The sequence below is a fragment of the Pangasianodon hypophthalmus genome, chromosome 21, assembly GCF_027358585.1.
Source record: "Pangasianodon hypophthalmus isolate fPanHyp1 chromosome 21, fPanHyp1.pri, whole genome shotgun sequence".
Classification (NCBI taxonomy): domain Eukaryota; kingdom Metazoa; phylum Chordata; class Actinopteri; order Siluriformes; family Pangasiidae; genus Pangasianodon; species Pangasianodon hypophthalmus.
This window is the reverse complement of record NC_069730.1, coordinates 14,940,941-14,959,111: the sequence shown is the minus strand read 5'-3', so window position 1 is coordinate 14,959,111 and position 18,171 is coordinate 14,940,941. Positions and strand designations below refer to the sequence as shown.

At 36.4% G+C, this 18,171-nt stretch overlaps 1 protein-coding gene across 1 annotated transcript; it reads left to right on the top strand.

Moving 5' to 3' along the window:
- The first annotated feature begins 780 nt into the window (after positions 1 to 780).
- Positions 781 to 16,341, top strand: theg (theg spermatid protein). Its single transcript, XM_034314868.2, has 8 exons — positions 781 to 951; positions 2,473 to 2,502; positions 3,601 to 3,680; positions 5,082 to 5,143; positions 5,449 to 5,515; positions 7,588 to 7,714; positions 12,546 to 12,696; positions 13,894 to 16,341. Exons 3-8 carry the CDS (start codon positions 3,619 to 3,621, stop codon positions 14,139 to 14,141), a joined length of 717 nt encoding a protein of 238 aa, XP_034170759.1. The 5' UTR covers positions 781 to 951; positions 2,473 to 2,502; positions 3,601 to 3,618; the 3' UTR covers positions 14,142 to 16,341.
- Positions 16,342 to 18,171: the final 1,830 nt, after the last annotated feature.

Sequence of the window (18,171 nt, the reverse complement as noted above, 5' to 3'; positions counted from 1 at the left end):
CAGTCACACACTGTCTACTTGAATTTAGTTTATTGAATCTAACTGCAATAAATACACTGTAACAGGTTTATAGGAATAAAAATCTCCAATATAAGCTCCAAAAAATAACATGATGGTGTACCTTTGCCTGTCACTGTGTCCTGCAATGTGCGCTGCAATATGTGTGTGGCAAAAAAAGGCAAATATTAAGCATTTAATGGTCTTAACAACAAATCATTGGTCAGAAAACGAGCAAGAATTAAGCAAATGCTCTCCTAAGAGCTTCTGTGCCACCATTTGCTGGTTTACTTTTGCTGCAGTGAACTGTTTGTTTGATTTGCACAAAATTTTCCAAAAATATCTTCTGGGATGTTTTTTTTTTTTTCTTGAAAGACTAGTCATTATTTGGTTATCTGCCACACCTGATGCAGCTCATCAAGAGCCAGAAGGCTTAACCATTTAAAGAAATCAAAGGGAAAAGCTCCCATACTAACTTCCTTTATTTATATGTTTAATTCTTGCTAATTTCCTGACCAATGATTTGTTGTTAAGACCATTAAAAGATTAAAAAGATTAATATTTTTGCCATTTTGGGCTTATATATATATATATATATATATATATATATATATATATATATATATATAAACATGTTGCAGCTCTGGACCTCTTTCAGGGATATATATATATATATATATATATATATATATATATATATATATATATATATACACATACACACACACACACACACACACACACTTTTTTTTTTTTTCCTTCACTTTTTTCCCCCCTGAAAGAGGTCCAGAGCTGCAGCATGTTTGGATATCTTTGGCTTAAATCATCACAGGTCGCTTTATGGTCGTTAATCAACCTGAAGCGGAAGCTTCACCTCCACGCGTCACTTCGTTACCATAGTAACCTGGAGACCCACCGTTAGTTTTGTCAATAACCAAAACTATCAGCTATCAGGTAGGTCTTACAGAAACTTCTGCTTTACAGTCTGAAAAGAAAAGAGCGGTAACAGAAAGAGGGAATTAAACTTTACATTTCTTTGTAAACAACAGCAGAACTTCACAGGTTTAATTCGAGCTAACGTTCCACTTGGTTTTAGACTATTTATTTACCTCCATTTTGTTTATGCTAGCCCAGGGCTAGGCCTGCTGTAATTTATGTGCTACTAATGACATATTTCATGAGTGAACTTAACATATATATTTAAAAAAAAAAAAAAAAAAAAAAAACAGTTAAAGTATAGGTTTTCACCTCATCGTGTATGTGAAAAGCCATTGTGACAGGAAACCTGAGCAAAGCTTAGAGGCAGGTTGCGTTTTACTGCCACCTGCTGGTCATAAGTGGTATCGCATTACTGCTCAACATCCGGGCACATGAGCACATTTAATTAATGTTTCATTAGTTAATTAGTTAATTCAGTTGATCCTGACCTGAACATCTCAGATTTAGTCATTCTTAGCAATTATTCCTTTCAGTCCTTTGTTGTTGGTCAGTTGTATATCATGATGGTTGCATGTTATATTTAAATAGAGGGGGACAGATTTCTGAATTTCCATCTTATCATTAACAAAACCAAATACCACAGTATATAATACATTTCTAAATTATATGTTTTATATTAGATGTTTTATATTAGATGTTTGCTATCTACATATGCAGGAAAAATCTTTATATCATATTCTAAAGAAGCATGGTTTGTGCTTTTGTCAAAACTGACTGAAATTTACTTGAGTTTAATGACATGCTTGGAACAGCATGTTTGGGATTTTTATGCTTCTTTTGTTACAGTGGTATATTTTATGTACAGTACTGTGCAAAAGTCTTAGGCACATGCAAAGAAATGCTGTAGAGCAAAGATGCCTTCAAAAATAATCAAATTAAATGTTTCTACATTTTAAAAAAATGCTGTAAAGAGCAGTAAACAGTAATAAATGAAACAAAGTCAATATTTGGTGTGATGATCCTTCTTTCAAAAAAAAAAGTAGTCTCAGGTACAATGTGTGCAGTTTTATAAGGAAATGAGCTGTAAGTGTTACTGAGCATCTTGCAGAACCAGACACAGTTCTTCTGGAGACTTTGACTTTCACACTTGCTTCTTATTTTTGCAGAAAAACCCAGCAGCCTTCATTATGTTTTATTGTCTGAAAAGTGTCTCTTATGTAATCTGCTGCTTTCTTTACTGACATACAAACAGTTTTCTGTAACATTTCATTTTGTGCTGGAAAACTAATCTTTGGAATCTAAAATGTTTTTGTACTGACTCAATAATGTAGAGTCATAAAATAAAAATCTATAAAAAGTTTGTAATAAAAAAAAATAGGATGCCTAAGACTTGTATCAGCACTGTATATATATTTTTTTTAGATATTGACAGTGATACAAAACATTTGTCTGTCATTTCTGATTGATAAACTCATTCTGAGATTTTTTCTTTCTTTCTTTTTTTTTTTTTTTTTATTATTATTTTTTTTTATTTAGTGTTTCCTGGCCATTTCCACTACTGATCAGGTAAGTGGAACAACCCCTTCACGAAAAAGGAGCTAAATCTAAACTGGCTTTCACACAGAATGGTAAAATAATCTAAAAATAATAATAACAAGTGCATGAAATCAACTTTTCTAATACAGCCTTGCATCATCCTACTGAATCTAGAAATGAATTTAAATAAATTGGACCTCTTGTATACCTGAGTATAGTATATCAGCACATTTATTTTTGAAGTGGAGAAGGCATTTTTTTGGGCATTGTGTTGTGCTCCAAAGATTACTAAGTCTACTAGGGTTCCTTATTTGAATGGATTTAAGGAGAACTTACGTTTGAATGAATGTGCATGCTCAATAAATGAATGTAGTCCCATAATTCTGTTTAGTGAACAAAAGTTTTATTGGTAGTAGTATTGGTCAAATGATTTGTGAAGATGCAATGACCAAGATGTCAGAGTACTCAGGATTTTGTTTAAGCAGGTGGGTTACAGCAGATTGTCTTGGCTAGGTGCCTTGTCTGGGTTAACAGTAAGCTGAATCCTACCTTTTCTCCTAAGACAATGCCTAAGCAGCGTCTAAAGGCATTCAAAGGCATTCAGAGGTAAATTCAGATAATGCCATCAGTAATAGTACTGCTACTGTACTAATAATTCACTTGCGTAAAAGTAAAAGTAGTGATCATGAAAATTGCTTATAAATTACTCATTAAATTTGAATCACCCATTAAAAGTATTATGAAATGTAATTGGTACATTACATACATATTATGTATGAACATATTACCTATTATATCATGTATGTAATTCTTTAGAGTGTGCAAAATGTGTAATTAAAGACTTTTAATTAGCTTACAGTCAGTTTTTACTATGATTACTAGAAAGTCCAGAAAGATTTAATTATACTTAAAAAAAAAAAAAGTGAATCATGTACTCAAGTGCTGTAATGAGAGTACATGTGTGTTACATTCCTCCCGTATGCTCCTTTAGTATATCAGAATGATCAGATCATCCGGCTTTAATAAAACCACAAGGTCCTCACACTCCTGCTTGTTCAATTCATTAGTCTCAGCCATAAAGATACAAATTAACACACCATGTCTTTGTGAACTTCATCTGTCTTTTAGCACACTTCTGGCTGTTCAATGGCAACACGAATAGAGCATCTCGCCCGGCCAAAACCCAACCTACTCAAATTTCCTGACAGGTAGGGCTCCCTAACAGGTCATACCTCGAGAATAAATACAGGAGACTTAGTGTGCTTTCACACTTGCTGTTACAACTCTGGTTATGAGGAGGAGCTTGTTTTCCTTCGCTGTAGCTTCGGAGGCAGAAAATCAAGACAAGAGGAGAAACCTGAGTGCATTAGCCAGATTGTTATTTTTAGTTATATTGCAACATTGGAATATTGGCAGTGAACTATTTTAATATATATTTTTTGTCATAAATATCCATATATTCACTCATTAACAAGGCTATTTTCTCTGTCCTCCATGCTGGTTTGTCTTATTTGAGCTGCAACCTGACTGACTGGGAGGTAAAAAAAAATAAAGTAAAGGTTAAAAAAGAAAATAAAAAAACTCTGCTGTGACCCAAAATAATCGCCAGTGGCAGTGCTTTTAAAAAGCCATAGGATTACATGTATATAGTGTGCTGGAGGTTGAAAGGAATAAAAAAACAGTGTGAAAGCAGCGTAACAGCACTGGTGTATACCATCTGTCACACTCAGATAATTACTGTAATCAGCAGAATCCCAGTGTATGTAGGGTGGTTTGTGTGTTGGTTATTATTTGCACAGATGTTATGAATGATTTTCTGATGCTTAAAGCTGTTGTAATGTACTGTGGAGTTCAGTGACTTCCTGTAATATTTATTGGAAAAAAAAAAAACATCTGATCTTTAATCCAATCTTTGACTGTCCAGTTTTGATGAGCCTGTGTCCACTGTAGCCTCAGATTCCTGTTGTCGACTGACGTCACTGGAACCTGATGTGGCTGTGTGTTCTGAGATGCTTTTCTGCTCACCATGGTTGTAAAGAGTGATTATTTGAGTTACTGTGAGCTCGAAACAGTCTGGTCATTCTCCCCTGAACCTTTCTCAGCAACAAAAAACTCCCACTCACTCTCTCAGTAACTGCAAAACTTTCACTCACTAGTTGTTTTTTGTTTTTCTCATCATTCTGTGTAAACTCTAGTCAATTCAATTCAATTTTATTTGTATAGCACTTATAGTAATTGACATTGTCACAAAGCAGCTTTACAGAAATATATCAATGTCAGATATAAATTTCAAATTTATCCCACTAGAGATTGTTGTGTGTAAAAATCCCAGATCAGCAGTTTCTAAAAAAACTCAAACCAACCTGTCTAGCACCAACAACCATGCCACAGTCAAAGTCACTGCAATCCCATTTTTCCCCATTCTGATGTTTGATGTGAACATGAACTGAAGCTCTTGACCTGTTTCTGCATTCATTTACGCATTGTGCTGCTGCCACATGATTGGCTGATTGGCTAATTGCTTGAATGAGCAGGTGTACATTTGTTTCTATTAAAGTATCTGGTGATTGTATTGATTCTATGTGTATGATGGTCTCATGTATTTGCAGGCGCTCTGTATACTGGTTGGATCAACGTCCAGCAAAATCAAAGCGCTCCAACACTGCCTTTGGTAAAAAAGCATTTCATCTAAGAAATTAAAACTTCACTGCTATACTATACTGAAACAAGTTGTCAGTTGTTCATTTAAAAGTCATATAGAAAATAAGGGATCTAATTACCTTAAGTAGGTTCCCAGTTTTCCCAGATCAATTAAACGTAAGCTACAAGCTTAAAACGTAGCAAATGACCGGTTTTCTCTTTAGCAACCTCATTAAATCAAGTCCGCATCTGGGAAATCATCTTTAATCAGATTATTGGTGTATGCAAATAATGGTTGTAATGTGTATTTTAAATGTTGTCTGTGTCTCTCGGCAGAGCTCACATCACGTCTGTCCCAGCTGTCGGAGAGGGAAAAGATTAGTACTTTCTATGAGTACAGCAGGTGACTATATTCTGTGTAATGCATGCATGGCACAGCTTATGTTTAATTTCCAGAATCGAAATCAGTTTAATTGAATTTAAAGTAAGATTCACTTTGGATGGACCTGACTTGGCAGTTGCAAAGGAGTGGAACAGGAAAAAGATTAGTAAGGAATAAAACAACCGGGTGTGCTGTTATCAGAAAACCAACTAACTGTTACAAAGCACTGACACTGGAGACTCCTTCCATAAATGTTTAATAAAAGGTCTCCTTACTATCTCAACCATACAGCCTTGTTAAATAACAACATAATTCTTTGTTCGTTTGTTTATTAGTAGGCTTACATTATATGTAGCATCCCTTTGAATGAGCTGTTACTATAGAAACGATAACGTATTAGAATTAGCACATTAATATAAACTTGTGATCTGATTCGCAGCCAGAACTATCGACAGAACTGCTGTTACAGGAAATTAATCAACACCTTCTGCCAATCAGATTCGAGATTTCAACATAGCTGTGGGATAAAATAAATTAAGAGCTAAATGTTAAATATTGAAACATGGATACTATGTTTAGAGCAGCAGTATCTACAGTTTAAACAGTATATGCAGGCAGAACAGCAGACTACATTAGCACTATAATTATGTATTTGCATATTTCATGACCAAACATTAGTATGCTGAAAGGAGTACTAAGGGAATATTAGCAGCAGTTGTATAAAGGTATTTGTTGATCACGAATACAGTTTGAGGGAAGAAACGGTCTCTATGTTTTAAGGAAGAGGAATGAAAGTAAACAAAAAATAACGGGAGGGATCATAAAAATCATATCTGCTCCAGGGCTCATGTGCATTAAGGGTTGCACAGTTGTCATGTGATGGCCTCTGACTGCCCCCACTGCTTGCCAGCTTTTTATAAAGCATACTCCTTTTGGATCTTGTTCATTTATCTGCAGTTAAATTTGACTATAATATGCAACAGGTTTTGCTTAAATAAAATGCAACACATTGATAGACTGACGCTAACCGTTTTGTTTCATGTCAAGATCATGCATTTCCTATTTTATGTCAGATCACGTTACTCATTGGCTGGTGATTGTGGAAAACAAGTTATCACTACTTTATGCACAACACACCAAAGGAAAAGAAAAATCCACCCTGAATGATTTGCATATCAATATTTCTAATCAATGATCTTCATTTGTGCAAAAGATTTTATTATTTTTTATTTATTTCATTTTATAATTTTATTTTAAAGTCTGTGCTGATGTTTTAGGTTTAAACCTCTTTCATCAACAAGTTGATCTATTTCCACTTTGGTTAAAGTTTTTCTATTTTCTATCGAAAATAGAAAATAGGAAAAGCCCTTGCTTAATCTCTACTAAAAGAGAGCAATGCAGCAGTGCTTTAGTCCTCATCTGGACGCTCAGCTCAGAAAGATCGGCTTCCAAAGCTTCAAGTTTCATGCCAATACCACCATCAACACCATCGTACATTTCATCCCATAAATCACACACAGTATACTTGGGTGCACTGCATTCTTGGAAGTCTCATCGTTTGAAGTCTCCACTACTTCTATGTTGGATTTTTCATTAAATGACACTAAATATTGCTGAAAAATGGTGAATGAGTAAAAGAATTTCTTGCCCTTTTTGTTTTTAACAGCAAAACCTGACTACGATCCCTTATATTTTAGATCTTTGAAAGTTTGTGAAGCACCATTGCTTATTAAGCGCCATTGTAATTGTGCTAGCAATGTCACCCCTGTGATGTCAGCATGGCTGAGAACCGCTAACTTCTCAAAGGAATAACGAAAATACAAAATCAACCAACCAGACTTTACACCCCAGCATAAACGGCTGAACTTAGATTCAACTGGTGGTTCCTGTAAAAAAGAAATCCATGCGTGAATTATGTGGAAAGCTGAAAAAAAAAAACTTTAGTTAACTTCAGTTAAATATTTCAGTGTAATATTCTGAAATATTTTAAAGAACAAACATGGGCCTTCCATCTCCTAATTATCTACTCACTTCATGTAGTCTAAAATAAAGTAAGTCTCTTTAGATCTCTCTCTCTCTCTCTCTCTCTCTAGAGAGTCTTCTGAGTGGAAGGTGAGCGCAGCAGCATTAAAGGCTCATCCCTCTGAAAGAGTGTGTTCACTCGCTCGACCCCGTCAGCCTGCAGATGGCTGGCAGCCTGATCGCCCCCTATTGCCCACAGTGAGTCCTCACAGCTCTTTATACTTCTCTGTACATGCAGTATTGTGGCGTTTCACCTCCTTCTTGCCCCCATTCAGGATCTACGCAATATTGCTGGAACAACACAAATATTGCTGTGCTGCTTCTATGTCAAACCAAATGAACCAATTTGCCTCAAAGACACTTAGGTATTGCCTCTGAAAAAATAACATATCCAACTAAATTAATATTTACATAATAATAATAATAGTAATAATAATAATAATAATAATTTACAAATGGAGAATACCTTAACACCCTCCACATGATTTCTTTTCCTGTTTATTTGTATTTTATTTATTTGTTTTTGTATTTTCTTGTATTTAATTACATTTTTAAATTTACATTATGGTTTCATTTACAGACAGTAGATCTGTATGGTGCACAAAGTCTCCTCGCATATAAGCTGTTCTTTATATGAGCCTACAACATGTAATAAGTCATTTTTTAACCCATTTTTTAATTCCAACAGTGATCAGTTTTCTTTTCACCTGCATTAAAATCTTAAAGTCAGCTATAAACTAAATAAAAGTTTCATTGGAAGCTTTAAATGTGGGTGCTGTAAATAGACACACCCAAAGTCTTTTACATCAAGCATATACCTGAGAAAGAAGATGTCTGCCTCAGAGATCTATAAATGATGCAACTACCATAGTTGGAATATTAATTTTCCAATCTGTTTATTATTGATTTTTGTGACATTTTAATTAGCTCTCATTGCTTTGTTTGTATTATTCTCACACAGGATAAGTTATACAAGGTTGAAATTTCTTTGAACACTAAATTAGCATTAGTTACTTTATCACTGAAGGGATCTTTTAATGACCTGTAGCCAGTGTTTGTTTTTGACACCTGTGATGAGGATTTACAGTGTCTGTTGCCAGAAAACAAGCTGTTTGGGGAGGAGCAACAGGTGGCAACCAATAAGCAGTTTAATGGGGCAGGGCAACAACGCACAGACAAACCACATGCTTTGCATTTTAGACACAAGATTGCCCCTGGCATGTTACCACCCCAAGCACCACCCAGGTTCTGCATGTTGCATGCTTTAAAGTTTGCCTGCAGTGGGTGGAGAAGAAGTGAATAATTTCTTTTGAGTTTAGGAACTGAAAAAGACCTGAACATGTAGCAAGGAGAAATATTGGTTCATTGGATACAAACTCCAGTTGTAGTGGGCCATCCATTACTGGGCCAGCTTAAACTGGCCTAACTTAAAGATGTCATTATTAAGTCTGTTCTTAGGTATATTAAGAATGTGAGCCCAGTGATTTCCCCTTCAGACACTTTTTGTGAAAATTTGGCGAGGTTCTCTTCACGTCTGCCGATGTCAATAAAATGTGTGCTCAGGATACAGGACGAGCTCCAGTATGTTTGGCACCCCAGGCTAAAATGGGAGAAAAAAACAAATAACACGATGGTATCTCTTTTCACTTATTAATAATGTTGCGTGAGAGCTCAGCAAGCTCCCCCTCTGGCACAAGCATTCAGGTGTTTTAGATTAGACAGCATGCATGCATGGGTTTTGGGGGCTTTGAAGCGAACACTGAAGAAGAAGATGATGTATTTGTTTTATTACTGACAACAGACGATAATCAGCTTCAACTATGCAATAACAAAATCAATTGTGGTGCCTCATGCATCCGCCGCAAGAATCTGAACTTCAGAAGTTTTGACTCTTGATGTACAAAAGCATTGAACCACAAGCTGTGAAAATATTTTGAAGCGCTTTGGCACGATTCAGACATATGCTTTAATGCAACACCTTGGACAGATTATTGGTAAACATGATGATACAAAAATAAATGGAAACAATGGTTTATGTAGGTTCCAAATTTCATGGAGCATGATATATTACAACCATAAGTCTATTACTCTATAGTCTATAGAGCAGCGAGCATTAATCATGTATTAATTATTTTTGGCTTTGACCTGCATTAATATCTTTTACGTCAGGGTTATATTGCATTAATTCGTAATCACACATCTCTCTGCGCTGAGTGTCCCTAACCTGCAGGTCTTTATCAGATTCAACAGTTGGCACAGGAAAAAAAATAAATATTTGCAATGCCATATTTATTACAGTATTTTGCAAAAGTCAGAGACCACTCTTATGTTTTCCAATCAAGTGGCCATTCAGTATTTATAGTTAATTATTTGGTGGCAGGCAATAATGATGTGAAAATGTACCCACTATAGCTGTGTGTAACCTGTTAGCCTGTTAGTCTGTCGTGTGAGATTAGCAATCCAGAGTAATAACAGTCTCAAAAGAGTCCCCAAATCCAGCACAGCGTTTACAAATATATTCTCAGATATGACCAATAAAATCTGTTTTGTAGTCCCAATTTGTGAGATACATGCATTCAGATTGCAAAACATGAATTTATTCAACTCTGTCTGCTACCAGACTTCTTCAGTTCCTCAGCCTCAGCTACTTCACTCGAGTTCACTGATGCCCTGTGGTACTTTCTGGATAGCTTTCTATCTAATATGACTGAGTAAGCTAGCTAAACAGCGATGTCTTTCCCAAATCAAATATTTCATCATATTTACTTCAGATTTGTGACATTTTAGAAAGCTCAGAAACATTCACTGGACACACTATCAGAAAGTTGGGCCGCAGTGCTAGTCAAATTGGGGTCTTTATGTGTCACTTCATTATAATGCCGGTATTATTTTCATTTAAGAACGACAAACACCCATACACGATGAATGTACAAGTGAACATTTTGTAAATTATTTACATTTTTTTGGAGATCCCTGCAGAGATATGCTGCCCCGTGCCCCGTGTGTGGATTGTGTGGGTTGTATGGAGAGGTGGTTCTATAAATAAAAGATTTTTTTTGTGAATTTGGGCCAGTTTGTACAAAATTCTGTTGGAAATATGCTTTTATTTTGGAGCTAAGGAGGGTGGTGTTTAGGTTGAGCTACTGGAGTAAACCACAAAAGAATAATGCGCCTCATCTTCAAGTAGGTGATATGTCCTTCGAACTACGAAATGAGTTGGTTATATTCCCCAAAATATAAATAATGTGAACATAAATATAAACTAGTAGCCAAGCTTAAAACACTGTGAGGCAGTTAGTAAGGAGCGCTAACGTGAACATGATTTTTGTTTGTCTCGTAAGCTTCATACACATGCTTGAACCTCCACTGCATGAAGATAAACCCTATATTTAACTGCATTTTTTCAATGCATTTTCTGATGTTATTAGACCATTTATTTGTAGAAAGTGTCATGATGACTTTTATGCTTTTATTTTGACTTTTTTTTTTTTTTTTTTAAATCTTCGACACTGATATTTTCATAGATTTCATTGACTTGCCATCCAAGACCAGCGGAGCACAGTAATATAAATATACAGACACAATAAATATACAAAGAAGGGCATGACACAGTACACACTAATTACCCTGGACAAAGAACACAGCACAAGCCGAACTGCATAAATATCCATAAGATCCAGAGGCTGAACAAAATGCTGCAAATTATATTAGAATTCAACTGTTGGGCTGTGTTTCACTGTTGTCCAGGATGTGGTCATAGTTTTTTTTTTTAGATATGCTTCGCTTATATGATGGTTGGAGAGAGGTTAACTCTGTCTCACCTGGAGACTGATCTGATCTAAAGAAAATATTAGGGGTTGTTTGCAGTGGTGGTCTTGAAGACAGTACCATCATGTATGCACTTGCTACTAGCCACCTTAAGTAGCAGCCGATGGTCCTTTGAGGGCAGGATGTCACTTGATTCAGAGCCTGTTTGGCACATTTGAATGGGTCTATATGCTGATATTAGCATAACAGATGTGGTTCAGGTACGCAAAGTGGGCATATGGTGCAGCCTACTATAGAGTCTGGATGTTGGTGTAAACAAATTCCAATGTGTTCACCCCACAAGTCACAGCTCTCTTTTCCAACGCCTGGCTTCATATTTGCATGGATGAGGAAGCCAGCAGGGTACCCAGTGTGGCTCCAGGTGGGCCTACAGAGATCACAAGATAATGCCTTTGTCTTCTGTTGTTTTTGTTCTTCTGCCCTGATTCAAGGCCAAGTAGGCTGAATCATTGGCGTAGCTTTTTTTTTTTTTTTAACCTTTCACGATGAAACAGTGGTGCAACTGAGGCAATTTTCAGTCCAGCTCCAGTGTCCCTGGTTTGAGCCAGAGCTTGGGTTGATGTCTGTGTGATGTTTCACATGTGTTTCCCATGCTTATGTGGGTTTTCTCCAGGTTTTCTGGTTTCCTCCCATCTCCCAAAAACGTGTATGTAGGTGGATTGGTGACTCTAAATTGTCCCTAGGTGTGAATGAGTGTACAAATGTGTGTGTGCATGGTGCTCTGCGATGGACGGGTGTGTTCCTGTTTATCTGAATTGATTACTTTTAATAAACCTCTTAATAAAACCCTTTAAAACCTTTAATAAAATTCTCCTGTCTGCACTTCATGACATAAGCTCAAGTCACATTTTGTTCTATAAGACTCTGTCTGGTTGTTTCTCAGTAAGCAATCCATCAACCTCAAATGAATAGCTAATAAATGATATAACTAAGCTGAGAAAGACATTTTAAACCTATTAATACCAACCTATTTAGCAATGTCAAAGATCTAATCAGAAGTAGTGATTTTTAAGCTTTGGTGTCCACTCCATTGTGAAATTCTGTGGTCTCACACTTACACGCAGCGGACCTACAATACTAACACTAGCACCAATGTAGCCACTTTCTCACTCAGTTGTTGCACCCATGCTTTGTCTGTCTTGTTCTCGATTTCTCTCTCTCTCTGTCTCTCTCTGTCTCTCTCTCTCTCTCTCTCTCTCAGTTTGGAGTGAGAACTAAGGCTAAAGTGAGTCCCCGGATCTGCCAGCTGGCTCATCCAAAAAAGACAAGAATGGCAGTGACTCCTTCATTCAACAGCATTAATAACTATTTGACACAAGCCAAGCCGCCTTCTCGTATCCACCTCCTGTCTAGTGAGTTACTGTCATTTAATGATTGATCTTGCGGTTTAATGAAAGCTCTGTCACTTTATTAAACGTATGAACTGCTCAGACAGGTTTATATATTTGAAAACAATGTTAAACTTTTACTATGTTCCTGCATTCGTTCTGCAGCAGAGAGAACAGCAATGTGTGATTTTAACGTCTGAAGGAAAAAAATGACAAACTATGGGGTCACATGTTTTGTGTGTTTTCAAGTCTTGGTAATGTCACTAATGGAAGTTCTCCCTGTGAGGTAAAGGGGGAGCAGGGCATGCTGTCGCACTTTTCACTTTTCCTTACAGTTCTTGGGCGTGATACATTACACTGGCATAAATGTCATACCAAATGAAAGAATAAAGCTTCAGGCACATATTTTGTTTTTATTATATCTTCATCTTTTATTGTGCAGTTCATTTTATTATGCAGTTATGGACAGTTAATTAGAGCGGGTGCACTTGTCGCACTTTGCCTCAGCAGTGGGAAAGTTGTCACACTGAATATTTCAACACATAAGTACACATCATTGTAGATATTATTATTTTTTTTTATTTATTTCAAATTCAAAACCTAATTCATCTTATTCAAAGCACCAATGGGGCTAGATCTGGAAGGAGTGGGTGGCATGAATTTAGAAACACACATGTACACATGCGTATGTGCATATACATGCACATGTACATGATTAGTAAATATACTGTATATCAGATAATAATATACTGTATAATGAATATAATTATATAATAATCAATTTACAATAGCAATTAATACTATAATCAGAAACCCAGTAACTGATATCAATGTATATCAATGATTTTTGAGCAAGTTCTATGTGTCAATTTATATACCAATGCAGGTTGTCACATGTGACACATATGACAAGTTACCCCAAAGCCTTTGTGCCAACTTTCCCCAAACTGACACGTGTGCTAATAGTGACTATATCTCAAGGCTAACATAATATAGGACTGCAACTAAACTATCATTTTATTCTTTCCTCTTCTCACTGTAAAAATTGACCTCAGAACATGAAATCCTGCAAAACTTTTGAGTTGGAGGTCTGGACAGTGTGACAACTTACCCACATTACAGCTTACCCCGCTCTCCCCGATTGATGAGACAAATTCTTGAATTTCCCATCAATAACTTCACAAGCTATGTCTCTTTTTTTTTACTCTTATTTTCTGTTAGTTCCTAAAAAGGAGCATCCTCATTATCGTCCAGACCGACCTGTGTCATCGGACGTGCCAAAGTCCGTCCTGGAGGCTGTAGCCAGCGAGAGGCTGCAGGAGCTGGCCACACCAAAGCCCCGCAAACCTCTTTTTGAGGGATTCGACCCCTATAAAGTGAGCTCGGCTGCTCTTTCTGCAGCTGCGTCCCCAAGAATACAGGAACTATCACTGCCCCCAGCACGCTGGTGCAGGACGATATCAGCCTAAGGCAAACATAAGCATAAACATGTGTGAAATATCTATGCAATAAATGTATTAGCCCACATTAGTTCTCTCTGTCATATTAATCAATGTCAAAGCAGTTATTATTATAAGAGCAATAAATGTATGAAATATCACCACCAGTTAATTCACTCTTCATATTCATTAGTAAAGCTAACATCAAGGTCTAGGCACGATTTTAATTGGTACTTTAGATTTATATACACAAATAAATTGTAACCCTGAATTGCATCGTGACTTTTCTTTGGACTGGAATCGGTCCTAGGAGAGCACTATTCATTAATTGTTTGCAATCTTTCCAGTCTCATCTAGGCTTTTATGCAAAAAGATATGATTACAATAAATCGGTTCATGAGAATGAGAATGAAACAGAGACCATGGATTTGATCATCTGTTATTGTAAGTGTGAATTATTAATCATATATTATTTAGCATTATTTTAAAGAAACATTCTAATCTCTTGCTGTCTTATTTAATGGATCATATCAAATACTACAGCATAATAATCGCATTAATATACATTGTCAATAATATTAATGTCAATACACATGATCTGCAAGATTACTTGTAACTAAAATGGTGAGAATATTATAATTGTAGACTTCTGTGCAATTGAATAACTTACCTTTAAAGTGTATTTATAAAGAAACAGTACAAACCTTTCTAAATTGTACCCTTTATACCATTATATCTGACAGCACTTGGTGGAGCACAAAATGGAAGACCAGCATCAAAACAGATAAGTAATCTAGGTCACATGTAATTAATGTGTAGAATGAGTCTGTATCCATCCAACCACTACAAAACATACCGAAATAAACCCCTTAAACTCGTGGAAGATTTATGTGGGTCCAAACACACTCTTGTCACTAAAAACCTTTCTTATGACCTTCACTGAAGTTACTGAATAATAGTAATATTAATTATAGTTGCTGCTTCAGGATTAAAGAAAAAAATCCACCTTGAGCAATATGCAAATTAATTTTTTATATTAAAATGTGATCTTCAGTGGCATCCAAGATTTATTTTGTTTGACTTTTTTAGTTTCAAATTCTTTCATTAACATGTTGGTCTATTTGAACTTTGGTTAATGGTTTTCTATGCTGATTTAAAGAGTTAGCCCTTGCTTCATCTCTACCTAAAGTGACTAAAGTGACTGATGCAGCAGTGCTTTACTCCTTTACTTCTGTCCAGCTCTCTCACCTCTTCATCTGTACACTCAATTCAATTCAATTCAATTAATTTTATTTGTATAGCACTTTTAACAATGGACATTGTCACAAAGCAGCTTTACAGAAATAAATGGATTCACAAAAATATATTGTAAATATTTGAATTTATCACTGTGAATTTATCCCTAATGAGCAAGCCAGTGGCGACGGTGGCAAGGAAAAACTCCCCGAGATGATATGAGGAAGAAACCTTGAGAGGAACCAGGCTCAAAAAGGGAACCCATCCTCATCTGGGTGCAATGGATAGTGCGATTATAAATAAATCCCTTCTATTGTGTACTATATGGACAAATAGTGCAATTGTGCAACCAATAAATTCATCACAGTTTTTGCAAGAAGTCCGGCTGGTTAAAATCTATCCACTGTCCACTGATGGAGTCCTAAGCACGAAGGTGCTCGTGGCAACCGCAGCCCCAAAGCCACTACAGCAATCGCAGTCCCAAGCCATTACAGTACAGCTCCCCATATGTGATCCCCAAGCCATCTCCACAGCCCCCAGATGGCACCATCCCCAGCCATCCAAATGGTTCTTCAGGCAGTCCATATGGGGCCACCCCCAGCAGCAGCGAGCGAACTCAACTGATGAGAACTCCAACCAGAAGTAGGGCATCAGGATGGGTCAGGCAGCGAGGAGGAGCAGAAGGGGTCAGGATCACTGGCATCACTGGCATCTCAGAAGTAGCATGTGTAGCTCGACAGAGAGTGAGGGAGAGAGAGAGATGGAGAGAAAGGAAAAGATTGTTAGGTGAGCTTTTGTCCTCTAATGGTTAAGCACGATGTACTTTGCATACAGAGTGCAAGCAGGGACTCCGGCAAGACTAGCTATGACAGCATGACACTCCGCTCCAGATATGGTTCCAAAGCTTCAAATTTTATGCACTGCCAACATCACCATATTTGTCATCTTGTAGATCACTAACTAGCCAAGCCTAACTTGACCTATGGAGGATGCTTGTCATTTGGGAGAGAAATCAATATATATTAAGTGTATGAAATTTATTGAACATTTTTCAAATGATTAGATTTATTCATTTGCCATAGCGTCTTTCCTTTTTTTTTTTTTTTTTTGTCATTATCAACCCAGTAGTGAATTGTCATCTCCAATGTTTAAAAAGAAGAGCCAGATGGACACAAAGCCTTTAAACTTCTGGATCTCAAGGTTGTTATCTGTGGCTAAAAATCATAATTGCCTCAGGTGCAAGAATCACAAGGATGAGCTCTAACAAAAGACCAAAAGCGATGTAAATTAATGGCACTCAGACGGGTGAAAACACCTGGGGTACCTTCCCTTTATATGACAGCGAACCAGATATTGTGAAAAGTAGAATAACCACACATTTTTTTAGAACACTGTGCCAGCACCCTGAAACAAAATGTCAAAAGTGACATCAAATCAGTAAAACAGCAACAATACAGTTTATGTATAGAGTCTTATTTCTTTGTTAGAATACCTGGCCTGAGCTGTGAAACAAAATATCACTTGATTTATGATAACAACCTACTGGAATATTAATAAAACAGGAGTGCACAAATAGTAATTACACTAAATGAATAACAGATATAGACACCATATAAACCATATAAATGTAAGTATGCATGAAGTGAAATATCTCTCCAAGGAGAATTAGTTCTCTCCTGATTTTGTAAGTTATTAAAAATATTGTTTAAATCTAAATAGATCAGCATTGTTTCGATCAGTTATGACTTCATGCAGTAAGCAAGAAATATATTTGTCAGATTTGTTTATTTATGATATAGATGAGAAATAGCTCCAATATGGACATTCATGGGTGCAAGTTATCTTGGCTTTATTGTTTAATGGAATCATCAGAATAATCATATTCTGTACAAGTAAAATGCAAGTGTCTGCTGTACTTATACACCTATATAACATAACCCTTCTTTTATGTTAATTTAATTTTAACATTTTATCCAAAAGCAGCATGCATGGGATTAGACAAAATACTGTATGTAACACTGATAAGAAACCAGACTGCTGTTCAGTAGTTTCTTGTGAATCATTAGGTGTTTTAATTTTGTTGTAACAGTAGTAGCTTTGAATTATAGTTAGTAATATGAATTCTGTAATATAATTTCAAATCGTATCAAACCAGGCAATTAATCAAAATACAGGCTAAACTCTAACCATTCAAGGAACAAAAGAGTTGGACAAAATTTTGGCTGCTGCCCAAAAACCTTGCAGGTTATTCCCCTATCTGTGGGCCTTTTCTTTTTTCTCTGTTTCTGTGGAAAAAAAGATGACTGCATTTCTTTACTGTCAGCTGCTTTGTTTGATGTTTTAATCTTTTCAGTATATCATTGTATATGTCAGAGTATACTTCATATTATGTTCTGTTTATACTCAGTGGCCATTTTAGCAGGTACACCTAAAAAAAAAAACAAAAAAAAACATCCTGTCCATGAGTGGAAATGGATCACTACAGGATCACAACTGAGCAGATATTATTTCTCTCAGCAGAGCAGTGATGCTGATATGGTAGTGACATGTTGGTGTATTGGTGCTGCTACAGGTGTATTTTTTTTTTAAAGCTCAGTGTCACTGCTGGGTATGGAAACAGACCACTAACCAAAAATTTCCAACCAACAGCAGTTCTGTGGTTAGAAAATGAATCTATTGGGTAGAGGAAGATTTACCCAAACTGCGCATGGAAAGGATGAGGTATATACGTACTTTCGGTTGAACACCCACAGTGGACTAAGGTCAAACAGGTTTCACAGCGTTTAAGTGGTTAGAGGAGGACGGCACACCTCACTGCTGAAAA

Bases quoted from the DNA above. Each gene is read 5' to 3' on its own strand.
- theg (XM_034314868.2), top strand. From the start codon at position 3,619: ATGGCAACACGAATAGAGCATCTCGCCCGGCCAAAACCCAACCTACTC. The intron at 7,715-12,545 runs GTGAGTCCTCAC...TCTCTCTCTCAG, and splicing joins ATCGCCCCCTATTGCCCACA to TTTGGAGTGAGAACTAAGGC. The intron at 12,697-13,893 runs GTGAGTTACTGT...ATTTTCTGTTAG, and splicing joins TCGTATCCACCTCCTGTCTA to TTCCTAAAAAGGAGCATCCT.